At 39.8% G+C, this 17,110-nt stretch overlaps 2 protein-coding genes across 2 annotated transcripts in view; both read right to left on the bottom strand.

Annotated features, from left to right (window-relative positions):
• Window positions 1–4,934, bottom strand: part of TAS2R16 (taste 2 receptor member 16) — a 31,893-nt gene extending 26,959 nt beyond the window's left edge. The window contains 1 exon segment of the mRNA XM_045089743.1: window positions 4,816–4,934. Coding sequence (XP_044945678.1) covers window positions 4,816–4,934 — 119 coding nt within the window.
• A 10,110-nt stretch (window positions 4,935–15,044) lies between these two features.
• Window positions 15,045–17,110, bottom strand: part of SLC13A1 (solute carrier family 13 member 1) — a 117,616-nt gene continuing 115,550 nt past the window's right edge. Inside the window, exon 17 of the transcript XR_006601389.1 lies at window positions 15,045–15,216. The gene's annotated coding sequence lies outside the window, so the exon portion shown is untranslated. The remainder of the gene's footprint in view (window positions 15,217–17,110) is intronic.

Genomic DNA, 17,110 nt, shown 5'->3' on the forward strand with positions numbered 1-17,110 from the left:
ACCGAGAACACAGGTTTATGAGGCAAGTTTACCAGCAAACAAACACCACAAATTGACTGTATCTTTTGCTAGAACTAAAAGGCCCTCATGCAACACCGAGCCAGAGTAGAGCTTTCCAGCTTTGTTTCTCATCTCATTGACATGCCTTATGTTGACATGTGGTCTAGTCTTGATGTGTTTGAAAATCTCTCCCAGCTGCATCAAGTTGCTTAAATTAGTGGTCATCTGGAAGGGATCTCTAATCTGGAAGGCAGAACAACAGTTTGGCTATGACCAATAGCTGTGGAGATTAACACTGCTGACATGTGCTGATCCAAAAAAGAGCTCAGGCCCTGGGTCTTTTCTCTCCCCTCCTTCAACCAAAATTTGTACTTAAAAAAGAAAAAAAAAATATATATATATATGTCATATATATAGGATATAGGATAGGATATATATATATAGGTTACATCACAATGCTTCTACTTTCTTATGGTATGATGAGCTGTATAGAAAAGCATAGTAAGTAAGGATAGCCACTAGTACAAACTTTATGATTCAGATATACTTGAACTATTTTCAATATTTACTATTTTATTTTGATCAATGCTCTTCTTCGTGGTCTCAGCATCTAGAAATGAGTATGGCACAGTCCATGTTGAAGGAGAGAACAAACTCATGGCTAGTTGATCAGATACAAATGAAAGCCTGTGGGAGTGGGATGTGAAACTTTACTTTTTGCAAATAGTAAATACTTTTTGCAAATAGTAAATATCTGTATATACAAAGGCTACTTCCCACGGGGATACCTTCTCTCTCCAGGCTCTCTAGCCTTTGGTTACCCCAAAGGGTCCACCTTCATTCTGGAGGCAAGTTTCAATGTCTCTAGGAAATCTTAACAGAATGATTAAACTCAACTGGCCTTTTGTCCTCTCCTTTTTTTTTTCCTTTTACCTTTGTGGAATGTGGATATTTTGGCTAGGACTACAAATGCAGCCATTTTATGACCTTGTGATGACTTAAGGCAGGAAACCACCAGAAAACATAGGGCATTGGAAACTCCTAGGGTGTCTGGGTCATAGCTCTTACCCTGGAGCTAAAGCATCAAGTCTGGAATACCCAACTCCAGGTTGGTCAAGCTGCATGGCCCAAAAAAATCTCAATCTTATTTAATCCACTTTCTACACAGTTGTTATTCACAGTTAGGGCAGTTCCTAATGGGAACAGGGTAACTGCAGGATCTATAGTTTCTAATACTTGATTTTTTTTTCAAAGATTTTATTTATTTATTTGACATAGAGAGAGATCACAAGTAGGCAGAGACTCAGAGAGAGAGAGAGAAGCAGGCTCCCCGCTGAGCAAAGAGACTGATGATCCCAGGACACTGAGATCATGACCTGAGCCGAAGGCAGCGGCTTAATCCACTGAGCCACCCAGGCGCCCCTCTAATACTTGATTTTAAGTACACACAGAGCCAATGGCAACATTCGATATTTCCATGGGCATCTTATGTGTCCCTCTGGCATTTTGCATTCAAAGATTACTCTAATGTTCAACTCATCCTTCTTGCAAAAGCTCTTTCTCATCTTTTTTTCTTAAACTCAGCAAAAGGCATTTTTCTTTTCTTGGTCAATGAATCCAAAATGTGGGTGCCATCCTTTTACTTCCTGGGAGAAATTAATTGTACCTTTTATTATCAATTCTCAACTCCGTACTTGGCCTTTAAACCTTCTTAATCTTTTATGCAATTCCTAGTGATCTTTCTAAACTGCGTATGATTTAGGAGCTTAAGAAACCTATTACCCACTCGAGTGTGTCTCTACCTTTCTCTTTATCATGGCACACATAAAAGATTTTATGTATCTTGGTGTGAATGGATGCGATTGCTTGTTCAGAGGGACTTGCCTGGGGGGGAGCTTTTCTTGCACATTCAGTCACTCCAGAGCTGAATTGTTCATGGAATGTGAACCTGTAACAGATTTAGCGTTATCAGTCAGCCGTGGTGCACTGCTTGGCCTTAGGAGATACAAAGTCAAAATACCTTACTATGTCATACAAAGTTCTTTCAGGATCTAGTCTTTGACTTCTTTCCCAACCTCATCTCAAGCTGCATTTCTTCCCTTGCCCTCCCCAGTCCATGTTTTATTTCTCACCCTCCCATAGTTTTATATATAAAAATATATATGATGTATAATATATGATGTATTATATATAGATCCTATATGAGACATAATATATATGTTTGTATATACACACATATGTATTTGTCTGCGTGTATACTTATGTCTATCTATATCTATCTCTCTGACTATTCTGAATTTTTTTCTGGACTGTGACAAATTTTTTCATCCTCCTGGCCTCTGCTTCCTCATGTCATTGCCATCTTCAGTGAACATGTGGAACATCACCTTGTTAGACTCAGTTCACGTGCTATCTCCTCTATGAAGTCTTCTCCCTCAGATACAATGGATATTTCTCTTCGTATATCCAGTGGTCCTTGTTAACACTTCTGTAATGCTTGACTGTCTTTTTTATTAATATGTTGTTCTCTCCCTATGAAGCTTCTCTAATAGAAGTCAGAGGCCATGTAATATTCATTGCCATGTTCCGTATCTATTTTCAACAGTGGCTGACTCACAAGGGATACTCAATAAATATTTGTCAAATATTGTTTGTTGGTATAAAAGAAAAAAACACTTTGGCGGAAATGTTCAGAAAAATTCTTAGACCATATTCATTGATCCCACTGACAGACAATTTCCAAGTTTACCCTGCTGATGACCTTAATGCTAGTTAAAAATAAAGACCCCTGAATTTGTCCTTAAAACTTGTTCCCTGGCAATTGAAGTCTATGGACCATGGCTAATTTAAAGACAAACGCTTCATTTGAAATAGTTCTTGAATAATTTTGGCCTCATCACTCTGGTTATAGATATAGCCTTAAAACGTAAGGCTTTAAATCACTTTTGGTTCTTGCATAAGAAAACAGATGTTCAGCTTGCTCCACTGGTTTGCTATTTTCACAAGTGATTTGCCATTGAAGGAATTTATTGCTGGAAGGAAATTGACTGTATCTATCAAAATTTAAAATGCACCTCCCTTTAATCCAGCAATTCCACTTCATATGTGAAATAATATATTTATAAAGATATTCATTATTGCTTGTACTTGTACAATCAAATGTTGCTCGTACTTGCAAAATTGGAAAATAGCTAAATGTTTTTTAATGAAGTACTGATTAAATGCATTATGGTAGATCCACCTTTACGTAGACTAATATGGAAATATCATAATAACTCTAAGTTATGTTACTTAGGGAATAAGACAAAAGAGTATGTATACTATGGTATCGCTTATGTCAAAAGGCAGAGCTTGTATGTATAGCTTGTAAAGGCATAATATTTCTCTAGAAAGATATATAAGAAACTGGTGAAAGTATTGGCTGGGGGTGGGGTGGGGGACTGATAACTAGAGAAGGAAAAAAAGATTAAAATTTACTTTTCACTGTTTATATATTTTATCTTTTGAATATCATGCCAAATACATTTATCATGTATCAAACAGACATGCATTTCAAAGAAAAATATTCTTATTTCAAAAAGAATGGAATTCATATATTAATAACAAGGTCTCAACTAGTCAGTTTTGCTAAGCTGCCTAGAGATTTTTATGGCAAAAGATCAAGAACACAACATTTATCTCTGAATAGCTACTAATCAGGAGTCTATGCTCTTATATAAGTATGAAGCACATTATTTAAAAAATAATAACTCTACATTTTCATAGCTTTACGGATCTAGAAACTTGGAATACAGTGTATGGCCTTATATTTATTTGTATGTACACAGTTTTCTTCCCAAACTAGATGGTAAGCTATCTTCAGGTCAGTGACTTTATTTTTATTTTCTCAATACATCAAAATACCTAATATAGTTTCTTACATGCAGCAAGACATTGAAAATGTATTTCCTGATTGTGCAAGGGAAAGATTAGTAATGGGATTTACCATCATTAGTAATCCCTACCTCTAGCCGTGTGGGATGAAAATGTAGTCATTCATTTTAGTGCCTGCATGTAAAAATTCAGCATGTGCTACCTTCTTTAGCAACTGAGTGGTCTTAGAGAGTTATTAGCTATTAACTGGATTTATCAAGTGTGCTCCTCAAATGGGCCTCTAGATATATTTATAAAACTATGAAATAAAGATGGAACTGTTGCTATTAAGGTTTATAATGAAAGTGCTCTAGAGGCAATTCATAAAAGCAGGTACTGGATATAATCACACATGTGCACCCTACTGCTACTCATCTAGTTTAGGAAGAGGAATGACTTTAATGTTTCTCTTTCCTTCATGTGTTTATCTTTCTTAACATCCTATCATTACCCCTTTATGCTATATAGATTTTTTTTTTAAACGATGCACTGAAAATTTGGAAAGGCCTCCACACATTCATTTCAGGAAAAGAATGTGGAGGGGTTACCTAGCTTCCTTGTGGCTTAAGGTTCAAATAAGTCTAAAGGGATGGACCTTCATGAGGGACTGATTTGCACAAGGCCTTTGTTTATGACAGTCGAGGAAGAGGAAGGAGACGCCTGTGCCAGGATGGCTCCTGCGGGAAGGAAGTGATGAGGAGGAAGTGGGGGGGACGGTGTGCTGTAAGCCTCCCGCTGAAAGTCTCTGGGAACAGGGATGTGCCCAGAACAACAACGGCCCATTTTCAAGGAGGAACACATGAAAGGCAGAGGCACCGCTCTGTCAGAACGTTGGTGTCCTGGTTCTTCCTGGGGAGGAACTCCAGGGGGAAAACGCGTGGTATGGGGACAGCGCTGTCTTACAGAATTCGAGTCGTTACACTACACAGGTCGTCCAGGGGAATCCCAGAACTAACGACGGGAATTCCCGTGGCGGGTGTTGCCGCGGAGGGCAGGACAAGATTGAAAGGAGCTGCTACCATTACGGTTGCCCCATCATTTATAAATAAATATGGGTAAGGCCTACTCAAGCGTACACGAATGAATTTGGGAAGGAAATACCACCACAAGCTTATGTAGTTGACTCTGGGACAACACAGCTTTGAACTGTGCAGACTCCCTTACAGGCTGATATATATATATATATATCAATCACACACACACAGTATAGTACCATAAATATATTTTTTCTTCCTTATACATTTCTGTTTAAAAAAATTATTTATTTGTTTGAGAGAGAGAGTGAGCAAACAGGGGGAGAGGGACAGAAGGAGAGGGAGAGAGAATTTAAAGTTGTCCATGGGCTGAATGCAGAGCCCTACGGGGGACTCAATCCCACCACCCTGAGATCACCACCAGAGCGAAACCAAGAGTCGGATGCTTAACTGACTGAGACCCCAGGCACCCCTCACTTATGACTTTTTAAATAATATTTTCTTTCTCTACATCATTGTAACAATATAGTATATAATACATATACAAAATATGTGTTATTCAACGGTCTCTGTTATCGGTAAGATTTCTGGTCAACAGTGCTACTAGTAGTAGCTACGTTTTTGAGGAGTCAAAAGTCCTACACAGATTTTCAGCTGCTGTTATCGGTAAGATTTCTGGTCAACAGTGCTACTAGTAGTAGCTACGTTTTTGAGGAGTCAAAAGTCCTACACAGATTTTCAGCTGCCCAGGGGGTCGGCCCCCCCAGCCCTGCTGCTGCCAGCACCCTCTGAAGGTGCACTCACATGAGTGGGTCGTTCCACAATGTCAGGTTTATTCAATTATAAACGAAGGTTAACCTAATTACAAAGCAGTTTCAGGCTTCCAAACTCAGTGATATTTCACTACGCAGGTAACTCGGCTTCATCCACGTCACACAGAGCAAAGAACAACACAAAGTCACACAACAAACAAGATACAGCCAGGGGCGAGAAGGTCACTAACGGAAAGCGAAGTCCATCAGAGAGTGCGTGGCTGAGATGAGGCCTGGGTCTAGGCAGGCTCGGCGCTGGGCAGGCGCTGCCTCTTACGTTGAAGACTCGGAGGAGGAGCTCTGCTCTGTTCAGAGACCAGCCAGGAGGAGCCTCCAGCTGCAGCGGCCTTTGTGATGTGGTCTCATGTGAAAGGGTCAGCATCTGGAGAATCTGGTCGTTTGCTGCAAATGTCTTCTTTTTCATGGTGTTTCATCAGTCTTGGGCCCCTTCAGGCCTCCTCTGGGTCTGCTGGTTGTCAGTTCTGGGTGTCGTTGGCCTGTGTTCATTTCAGTGACATTTAGTCTTAGTTGCAGTATCCTTGGCTGCTTATGTCACTGCTTGACATGAGTGACTTCATCTTACTCTCTTGACCTGCATCATTCAAGGGTCACTTGTATTCATAATATGTCAACCGTTTTTCTTTCTGAATTGGGATAGGCATACTGTTGTTCACCAAGTATTAAAGCTCAGATGAATAAATATCATCTTTGCTACTATCCTTCATGCTATTTTCTTACCAAGAATATTTTTATGTTCACAGGAACAGATGTAGTGATAAGAGATCCTGAGGGTTTTTTTTTTTAAAGGTTCTTCTTATTAAAAAATACTAGCCCTAAAACACACACACACACACACACACACACACACGCAAAATTTACAAAATCGGAATATTAACATTTATGATCTATGATGCGTTCTTGGGTAAAATCCTTTGCACAATGGGAAGGGAGTTGCTTTCAAAGCAATGCTGTATTTTTTAAAATTTTTCTTATTTAACCATCAGGTATTCAATGTTTGCTTGAATCATCAAAAACTTTATTTCAGACGGCAACTGACATTTTCTCATATTAAAAAAATAAATCCTTGAGTTGACAGACATTCAACCGTAGGAGGGAAGGCTTGAGCTGACAGTTGCTTCCTGGCACAGGCTTTTAATTACGGAGTCAGCATGTGAGCTTCAGCAGCCCCAAGGAGTTGGTAGCTAACACTGACTGGCATTCAATCCACTGGGAGAACGGAAAGAGGAAGTGTGGCAATTACTGGCATTCAGGGGGAACGTGATGAGTATATATTTGCCCTAGGACCAGGAGTCTTAATTTCCTATAGGAAAGAAGATGACTATTGTTCCATCTGTGTAGCTTTATCAGAAAATAAATTGTTTCCCATAATTGAAATTTTATAATAATGAAGGCTTAGAATTTATTCACTGTTACATTTAGCCATTTTAGATAAAGTCACATCTTTTTAATGTATGTTGGATATTTTCCTGTCCTGTTAAGTACAGTATCCGGAACAAAATGTAAAGTTCTCTTATGCAACCGGAGTGATAAATTTCAACTGTTTCAGTTTTACTGTGAACGCGGTGAGACCCTCTTTTTCCAGCTCTGGTCTTTGTATCAGCTGTTCTTTCTCCGAATCAGCTTCTAGCTCAATAGCCCAACTGGCCCTTCTAAAAGGTTGTTTAATGTAATCTAGGGACGCAGATGACCAAGTTTGTTACATTAAAAAAAAAAAAAATCATTTCTTCCTCATTGTAAATCAATGGGCTTTTATTTGAGGCTCAGAAAAGGACTTCTTTTCCTGTGGATTCAAGCATTTCAGTATTGCCATTTTTCTAATCAATTCCCAGAGGATTTACAGAGCATTTGTTGTATGTCAGGGTTGAGGGAGGTTGCCACAGATGTGTCCTTGGGGTGAGCAAAATGCTACTGAACTCGGATACTTTGGGAGGCAGGGATGCTTGTTTCGGTATGTCTATCCAGACCTTTTGCATTTCTAGGCACTATAAGGAATTCCTGCTTTTTCAGATCTTCTGTCTTCTTCGGAATCAGCAAGAGGATGGGACATGACCTCTCCGGGCTTTTGACGTTACAATCAGAAGCGTGGTGTTTCCTGTGGCGTGTCATCCTTTACAGCGCTGAGATGCCCCCAAGTTAACAATAGAAACGACTCTGGTCCAGATCACCACATCAAGAGGTTCGTTTAGTTTCTGCACTTAAAATGAGATGGACCATTCTTAGTTTCTCTGCGAAATTTCTCTCCCCCATATGCTCGCTCACAAATAAAGGCCCACACGAATTGGGATAAGCCACATTTAAGAAAATGTATAGGGAGAGGTGCCTCCGGGATGCCTCAGTCCGTGAAGTGTCCCATTCTTGGTTTCAGCTCAGCTCTTGATCTCAGGGTCGTGAAATCGAGCCCCAGGTTGAATCTACTTGAGTCTCTGTCTCCCTCTCCCTCCGTCCTTCCTGCTTGTGCTTTCTCTCTGCAATAAATAAATAAATCTTTTTTAAAAAAAGAAAATATCTAGGGATAGCAAACATGAAAGTAGATAAGGGATCTTTAACCATTAGTCTTAAATCAATCCTTCATGGATAAAAACATACAAACTAATGTATAGATTCCTGATCCTGTGGTTTCTCCTGACACTCAATTATCCCTTTTAGGGAAAATTAGTGTTTCGGATCTTGGCTCTTTTTAGCAGCTTCACTCTAGTCCAATTAAATTAAAATCTTTAGGCTCTTCCACAATTAATACAAAAAAAGAAAAAAGAAAAAAGGAAAAAGAATTCAACCTTCCTAGGCAACTTTAATGTATGGCACCGAGTTCAATTGATTTAAAACATACAAGTGAATAGACACTGCTTTTGCAAAGTCCCATTCCAAACAGGCATTTGATCTTTTAGCCAATCTAATTTCTGAGACAATTTCACTTAAACAGAAAGTTGGAACAAATAGAATTTAAAACAATCTTTGAAAAATCTGAGTCAAACGCAACAACATACCAGAGATATAAATTTCCTCGACTTGCTAATCATAGAGTACAATCACAGGTATGAACTGAGTGTGTCATATTTTGACACATCAATAATGGCTCTTAATCATAGCCTTGTATTTTACTATTGAAAAATTGCCATTTAAATGCCACTTGTTAATGACAAATTTTTGGCAGTCTATCCATACATAACCTAAGAGTGGAAAAAACTTTTGCTAAAAAATAATCGGGAATAGAAAAGAGATTGTTCTAGGTACTAAAAATATATGCTCTGAAAAGAAAGATAGGTGAGCTAGTTTCTTCCTATTTTGATTTATTTTTCTTTACCAAGTCTTTATATAATAAAAAGGGCAATTATAAAAAAATTTCAGGAAATAAGAAAGCTATATTCACTCCTTTTGACTAATCTGGCAACTTTAAATGGAAGTGATATAACTTCCTCCTCAAGCTTGCCTAAAGTTCCTTAAAGAATAACATTTCAAAACTGTTAGAATTGAGAGCAAATCACTGACTAGCTTCTTTAGAGAGCTCCATACTGTGTCCTTTAAGAAAATCACATTATGAAGCATCATCATTATTTTCAAGATAGTTTTTTTTGAAGATTTTATTTATTTATTTTGAGATGAAGATAGAGAGAATGCAAATATGAGTAGGGGGAGGGGGAGAGGGAGAGAAAGAAACTCAAGCAGACTCCCCACTGAGCTCAGCTGACTGAGCCACCTAGGTACCTCAGGACAGTTTATTTTCTTGTTCTTTTCTTTTTTTTTTTTTAGATTTTATTTATTTATTTGACAGACAGAGGTCACAAGTAGGCAGAGAGGCAGGCAGAGAGAGAGAGAGAGGAGGAAGCAGGCTCCCTGCTGAGCAGAGAACCCATGTGGGGCTCAATCCCAGAACCCTGGGATCATGACATCAGCCGAAGGCAGAGGCTTTAACCCACTGAGCCACCCATGCACCCCAGGACAGTTTATTTTCTGATCAATTCTTCTGCAAACTTTTCTGGGTAAAATCAAAGTGGCTTCATAGATTAAAAAAAGAGAAGAAAAAGAAAAGGAACTAGAGTGCATCCCAGATTTTTTCAAGTGAACAATAGTATCTTAGATTCTTGAAGACTTCAAGCAAGCAATGTGTTCAGGTAAACTCAGCAGAGGCCTTATCTACAGACACACGGGGTAGGGTGAGCTCTTGGGATACTGGCAGGGTCCGCTGCGCAGTTATCTTGATGCTAGTGCCTCCAACTCATTGTCCCCTGTCCACGGATCCAGGGCATACACTGGTCGTGAATAAGGACCAGTGAGCACGGAACTGCAAGTCTGGCAGCCTGTCCTCATAACCGTTGAGCTGTACTGCTTCTCTGAAGACTCAGAGAACCAGAATTACATAACCGGAGATCCTACTGGGAGCCTAGAAGGCCCAAGTCAGGACTGAACTTTGTAATCCACTTAGGAGTGGGGGATATCAACAGTAAAACTTTAAAATTTATTTGGATCTTGGGACTTACCTTGTTTGTTCATCTTATTCAACTTCCTGAAGTTATTAATTGCAAAAAAATACAGAAGAAAAGTTATTTTACAAATATGCTGTTCTAAAACATAGTTGAGTGAGGAGAAAATATTCCCATTTCAGGACCATGGGGTGGTCTCTGGGCAGAGGAGCAACTGGGCTTCTTTGTGTCGTTCAGAAGGAATGTAAGAAAAGCCCTTACACTTGACTCGAGATGGCCAAAGCCTAAACTCTGCTTCATACGTTTAAGCTGTGGGATTCCAAGGAGGCTGATTTTTGTTTGCCTGTTTGTTTTCTTTATTTCAGAATATCCGTCCAAGCAGGAGGCTTTCTCTTCTCAAGGCAAGAGCTTCTTGTGGGAGGGTGGCTTCTAGATTTGGCTGACGTTGAGATGGGGAGCCCTGTAAAGGGAGTAAATGAGAGAAGCAGATCAGGCCTTAAAAGGATGGTGTAGAAAGAGAGAGAAGGATCCATTTTTGACCAGCTGGGTTTCAAGAGAAGAAAATTAACACGAGAAATATCTAAACAGATCTCTGGGGTACGTATGGATACTTTTCTGACACATCACCATGTTGAATCCCCAAGTGACTCTGTTTTACTGTGGTCACATTAAGATTTAAGACCTATTATTTGGTTTGCCGACTGAAACTCTGAATCAGTACCCGCTAACACCGTATTTTCTAGGATGCTTGATTTAGGTCTTACAGACTAGAAAGCAACTGCCTGAGTAAGAAGAAGATCAGGAGAGTGAGCCCGAAATAGGAGTAATAAGGGTTGTGAGAATACAGCGTCTGGAATTCAATGTCTTAGAGATTTGAAGAGGAAAACACCTGCAATCAACTGAACTTTGTCACAGTTTCTAAAAAGTTAGAAACTCATTTAAAAATACCCTGATGGGTTTATTCCCTCAAATAATTATCCAAACCTCTTCATAGACCTTCCCTGTAAACCTCCTCTTTGTTCTGATTATCCTAAACCCCCTTCTTTCCAAATGCACACTTCAGTTTCTTTTGAGATGTAATGGTTTTGTGAAGTTTGTTTTCTTTTGGGTAAAAGCTCACCTTCCACTGTGGGTCCTACAGCAACTCCTGAGGGTGTGTGTGGAAGAGTGTTGGGTTGAACTGTACACTGTTATATCAAGAAACGATAGTCCCTGGGCAGTCCCTGGGCTCTGGCCCAAGTTCACCTTGTTTCTTCCTGAGTACACAGAATTTCAAATTTTCTAGGCTATTCCCCCCCCCCACACACACACACAGCTGAATTAGACAGAGGCAGTGTTATGTGAGATACCCAGAATGAAAGGGTGTAAGAAACGACTTCAAACTTGCAGGCTGGAAATGAGGTGTTATCTTTCCTTCTCAGACACACAGTTTATATAGGAATCAGAGTCTTTCCAGAAAAGGGAGCAGAGGTCTCTGACACTCATAATTAGACTGGAAACTCGTCAGGAGCTGAGACCAAGTCCCATGGAGGCTGAGCTGCCAAAATCAAGTAGGTTTGGATAACACTGCTAGAAGTCATTTGTCACTGGGAATGTTAGAGTTGTCACCATGTCAGGTATGAGGCAAGAGGACATTGTTCCATGGTTAGAAAATGCATTGAATTGAAATAGGGCTTGCAGATATTAGGGCTAAACAGAGACTTGGGTTAATGGGATAGTCAGTAGGAATAGTCAGTATTAGGAAATATTTATGTCCACTTGGATTTTTGTAACAGAATCCTCCTCAGCCATAGAGGATAAAGCAAGGTGGGTGGTTTCTGGGTTCACATGCTGAAATCATACCTGTCTGTAGACAGGAAGGTCGATACGTGCCCTAACTATGTGTTTAAGCTTAGGGAGAAATGACCAGTCAGCCAGATGTTGTGAAATGTAGTTTAGTGAAATCGAAATAGCTTCATGAAGTCAATGCAGGTCTCAGAGATGGGCAGAAATTCCGACCAAGCCCAGACATTCCTCAGAACCCCAAAACCCTTGTTACCAGTGAAGTTTCTGATGCCATATGAAAGAAAAGCCACCGTACCTCAGACCAGATAGTGACATGACAACCAGGGCTTTGCTGTGGTCTTGAGGACTGAGAGGTGAGGAAGGTTCGAGGCAGGTCGTTGAGGCCGGATCCCCCGCCAGCAGAGAGAGAGATTGTTACTGAATCAGCAGCCCCTACCTATCCAGAAATCAGGATCATACCACAGACCCCCAGATTTGCATTCCCAGTTCCAGGACATTTCCCAAATGAGATTGTTGTCAACACTTTAGCAAGATCCCTGGCACTTGGTGCACCTCAGCATGATTGAGACATTGTGAAGTCAATCCAGAAATACCCAGACTCCCTTTGCCTCACCCCCAGTTTGTGGGGACTTCAGTGAGGCAGGACAACTAATGGCAGAGTGCATTCAGGAGCTCAGAAAAAGGTAAACTCCCTATCATTTCTCTCTGGGAAAGAAGAAAGACCCATGGTGCTGTGGAAAGAGAGAATCCAATCCTGACATTGCTCTGTTGGCTCTTTGAATAGTTACCAGTCTTCCAGTCTCAAAGCAGGCTTATTCTCACACCAGTTCTAAGCACACACATGTGTACACACATGCTCTAATGTACACTATATATATGTATATATATGTATATGTATATGTATATACACATAATATACATTATATATATTCAAACATATGTGTATTATGTATCTATGCTATAATAAATGTTTATATACTTTATATAAGATTATATTACATAGTATTTGTCTAAAGTACAGGTGATTTTCAAAGTAATAGAATTTATTTATTCATTCCTTTTTTTCCCAGCAAATATTCAGAGTTCTCACAATGATGCAGATACTATTTTGCATGCCAGGAATATAAGTCAGACAGGGTCCCTCCTCTCATGAAATCCATCTTCAAGTCTGGGGTGAGCACATTTGCTCTAAATGAGCAAATAATAAAATATTTCAGGGTAAAAATAATTGTGATGAAAAAATTAAAACAGAGCAATAAAATTGAAAATGAAGTAAGTTGGGGAGTTTAGGCAAGATGTTGCCTAAACATTAAAAAATTTCACCCATCCATCATTTTTCTAAATTCTGTCCTCTATTTAGGTTCTTCCCTTCATGTTCATCAACCAGGAATCCAGAGAGGGTAGACGAGAGCAGGAGGCCAGAGTTTTGCCATATACTGCTGGAAACACACGGGTTAGACTAGGGGAAGGGAAAGCACGGCATGCCTTTAAACTCTCCAGGGCTTCTCTCTGGTCCTGCTTGATCTCTGAGCACTGAGTCTAGGTGTGATGGGCAACAGGGAGCTGTGTACCTGCCCCTGATTGCTCCGTCCTGGCTAGTTTCCTCCAACGAATGCTGTGCTGGGTCTGGTACTTGTCATTCAGATGCATGCTAAATGTATTTATGAAAGTTTACTGCAGAAGGCTTTGTAATAAGGAAGAATACATAGTATGTGTCTAATGATGGAATACTGATTAAATAACTTAACATGACAAACATGACAAAATGAATAAGAATCATGTTCTGAAAAGAAAGCTGTATTTTACCAATTCTGTAGCCCACAGCCCTTTTGATCCACCATCCACACCTCCATCCCTCCTTCTTTCCTTCTAATTTTGTTATTAACATTCAATAAGGCATTTTTCTCCACGAAGTCTTTATCATATTACTTCAAGGGATTGAAAACATCCTAATTCTGTTAAAGTGACTCCATGTCATGATTTTGCACTATATCTAAAATCTTCAGTGGTCTCTCCCATTTAAGTTTGTGTCATCAAAACCGAGTAAGATGGTCAATAATCTGCTGCTAACCAAACCAGCCCCAAACAGATGCCCTACCGTGGTGACATTGAAGTATTTTCTTCTGATTAGGCGGTCATTAGCATAATTATTATAGAAATGTTATGACGTGAAGTAAGGGTGAATGTGGGCAATCAGAATTTTTTTTAAAGATTTTATTTATTTATTTGACAGAGAGAGAGATCACAAGTAGGCAGAGAGGCAGGCAGAGAGAGAGGGGGAAGCAGGCCCCCCACTGAGCAGAGAGCCCAATGCGGGGCTCAATCCCGGGACCCTTTGTAATAAGGACCATGACACGAGCTGAAGGCAGAGGCTTTAACCCACTGAGCCACGCAGGCGCCTCAATCAGAATTTTTTTTTAGAAGTTGCAATCTGTGTGCACTTAACTCATTTAAATAGCCCAACATGTAGTAAGGCCCTAAGGAAATACATGGGGTATGGGGGGAAAGGGGTGATGTCGATCAAAGGGTACGAACTTTCACTTATAACTAAATTCTTGTGGCCTAAGGTGCAGCTTGATGACTATAGTTAACAATATTATACTGTATCCTTGAGAGCTGTTGAGAGATCTTAAATGTTCTCACCATACACACAGAGATAACTACGTGAGGTGATGGAGGTGTTAACTAATTTTATTGTGTTAATCATTTGACAATATATACATATATCAAATCACCATGTTGTACACCTTTTATATAATACATCACCTCTATCTCAATAAAGCTAGAAAAAGAAAACAGAAAACACTGGGGAATACTAAGAAATCACATTCCTTAGAAAAAAGCTATTTGTGAGTGGTTGGCTGTAAACACCTTAGAGAAGTAGCGATTAGGGCAGTATCCTCACCCAGAGGCTGCATCATTTCTGATGGCTGCTGGTAGAGGCAAAACGTATGGTGGGAACAATGTATGCAGGTATGGGTGAGTAAAGCCAGCAGAGACTGTGGATGAATGTTAGGAAATGAAGATGCAACTATTGGAAAGTGAATTCCTTTCTAACTTACACTTTGTTTATAGGACGATATGTATGATGAGAAATATACAGAGAAATTACACACAGAAAATTATTCTTGAAGCACCAGTTCTTTTATTTGTTGGGACAGGTGTTCCAATTGCAGGGATGAGTTTTGATGTCCATTTGGAAGCAATTCATCTTGGTTTCCATGAACAAGCTTAGAGTCTGGTTCAAAAATGCAGTTAATTTTATTTATGTGATGTGTTCTGGCTTCTGGGTGCCTAGAGAAACATAACTCAAATTACATTCTAAGAGCAATGTTGTAAGCAAGCTTCTCAACTTCCAAACAAACAAACAAAAGACCAAAAAGTACCAGGGGTGGGAACTGGGGAGGGTTTGAGGTAGGAGTGAAAACCAAAGTGCTTGGTTTTTGGTAAGAAAGCTCATTTTGTGATGTATGGAAATGGGGAGCAAAGTGGCAGTTCTATCATTGTATATCATTACAAAGAAGAAAAGTTTTTAAGGACTTCTCCTTCCTGTCTGAGCATAAAGCAAGTACCCAGAAAGTAACTGCCTTTCTTCAGGTCACTTGAACCGTATGATGACTTGGTTGCATTTGAAAACCAGTTTTGTATTTTGATCACGATAGTCAGTAAGAGCATACTGGAAAACCATACTGACATCATGTAGTTTTCAATGATGACTGTTGTGGAGATATGACTTAGAGGAGAAAATTCTCCCAGTGAGGCTACTCTGTGGCTAACCCTTCTTGTATGTAGTTAAAATAAACCCATTTTCCACCACATTTTATTTTGTAGAATGTCATACTATTGAAAGACTCTAGTTCAACAATAACCAAAATGACCCCATGACCAGGACAGCCTTAACATTCCTCTCGGCTTGCCTGACCTCAGACAGACTTCCTCTCTTTCCAGGCTCCTGACGTCCCTTTCCTCAGAGCATCTGCTTTAGAAAACATGTACATTCTTTCTCTGCCCCTTTGAGATATGAACCTTTTAGAAGCCTTTTGCCAGTATTAAACCCAGAAATGTCTTTCTCCAGGAGCTGGGAGTTATTTCTTTAAAATGTAATCATCAAGGAGACAGGGCCACAGTGTCTGTGGAAGAAGAGGCGGCTGTGTAGTTCTGTGCGTGCACAGGAGCAAACATGGATGGCCTAATCACAGAGAAGAACATTCACAGGCTTAGGAGTAACTCAGTGGCTTCACACACTGACCAACCTTCCCTCCTAGGGTCCTCCAGGACTCTTCCACAAGCTCACCCCAGTGCCAACAAACTCTCCTGCTGTTGATTTCAATGAACGTGAATTCAAACGCAATTCTGGCCTTGCTCTCCTGTTGCAATTGCTTTGCATAAAATCTTCCTTACTTATTTAACTTGGACTGGTGGAATTTTTGCTTGGACACCCACCCAAATGTGATTATCTGTAGTGGGCATGAAAGCCTCTATTGTCCCAACGGGCTGCTTGATATAGTTAGTGCGACCAGAAGGGTTTTGGCGGGGGATGAGGGCAGGCCTGGATAAAAACAGAATTTTGCATATAGTGGTAGGTCTCTACCGCTTTGTCTACTCAATCTTAATGAAAATAATAGAACAAAATTACAAATTACATTTCATAATTTGTGTAGCTATTTTATCACCGGTAGTTTGACAATCTCTGGTGTTAATAATTCATTCTGTTCTGTTTTGTTTTCTTGCAGGAATGTTATTGGCTGGAGTAGGGAAGAGTGTTTATACCCCCTATATCCTATGGATTGTTGAAAGAGGGAAAGAAAGAGAGCAAGGGAGTGAGCTATGTTTGTACGCCCTCATTCTTGCATACTTAGAAGAAATCTGTCTAGACTTACTGAAACCCCGAAAACAAATATCAGGGGCCATAGCAAAGAAAGCCACAAACCAGAGGGAGCTTTCAGGGAGCTTTCTGCCTTCATGTTAATTGCTTCAGACTTAAGGTAGTGACCCCTAAGGAGTATTGTTCTTAGAAAACACCTTTGGACTTTGAGAAGATTACAACCATTTGTAGATATCTGGTGGCTGTCCATTATGAATGGAGCTCTTAGAAATTCTTTAAAAAAACTAAATTAAAGAGTTGTGAAAATGTTAAATATAATTAGACTTCCTTTTTCTTGAGACTTTTGGTGATTATTTGTCTTAC

This window comes from Mustela putorius, unplaced genomic scaffold (genome assembly GCF_011764305.1).
Source record: "Mustela putorius furo isolate JIRA1106 unplaced genomic scaffold, ASM1176430v1.1 tig00003845_pilon_pilon_pilon, whole genome shotgun sequence".
Taxonomy (NCBI): domain Eukaryota; kingdom Metazoa; phylum Chordata; class Mammalia; order Carnivora; family Mustelidae; genus Mustela; species Mustela putorius.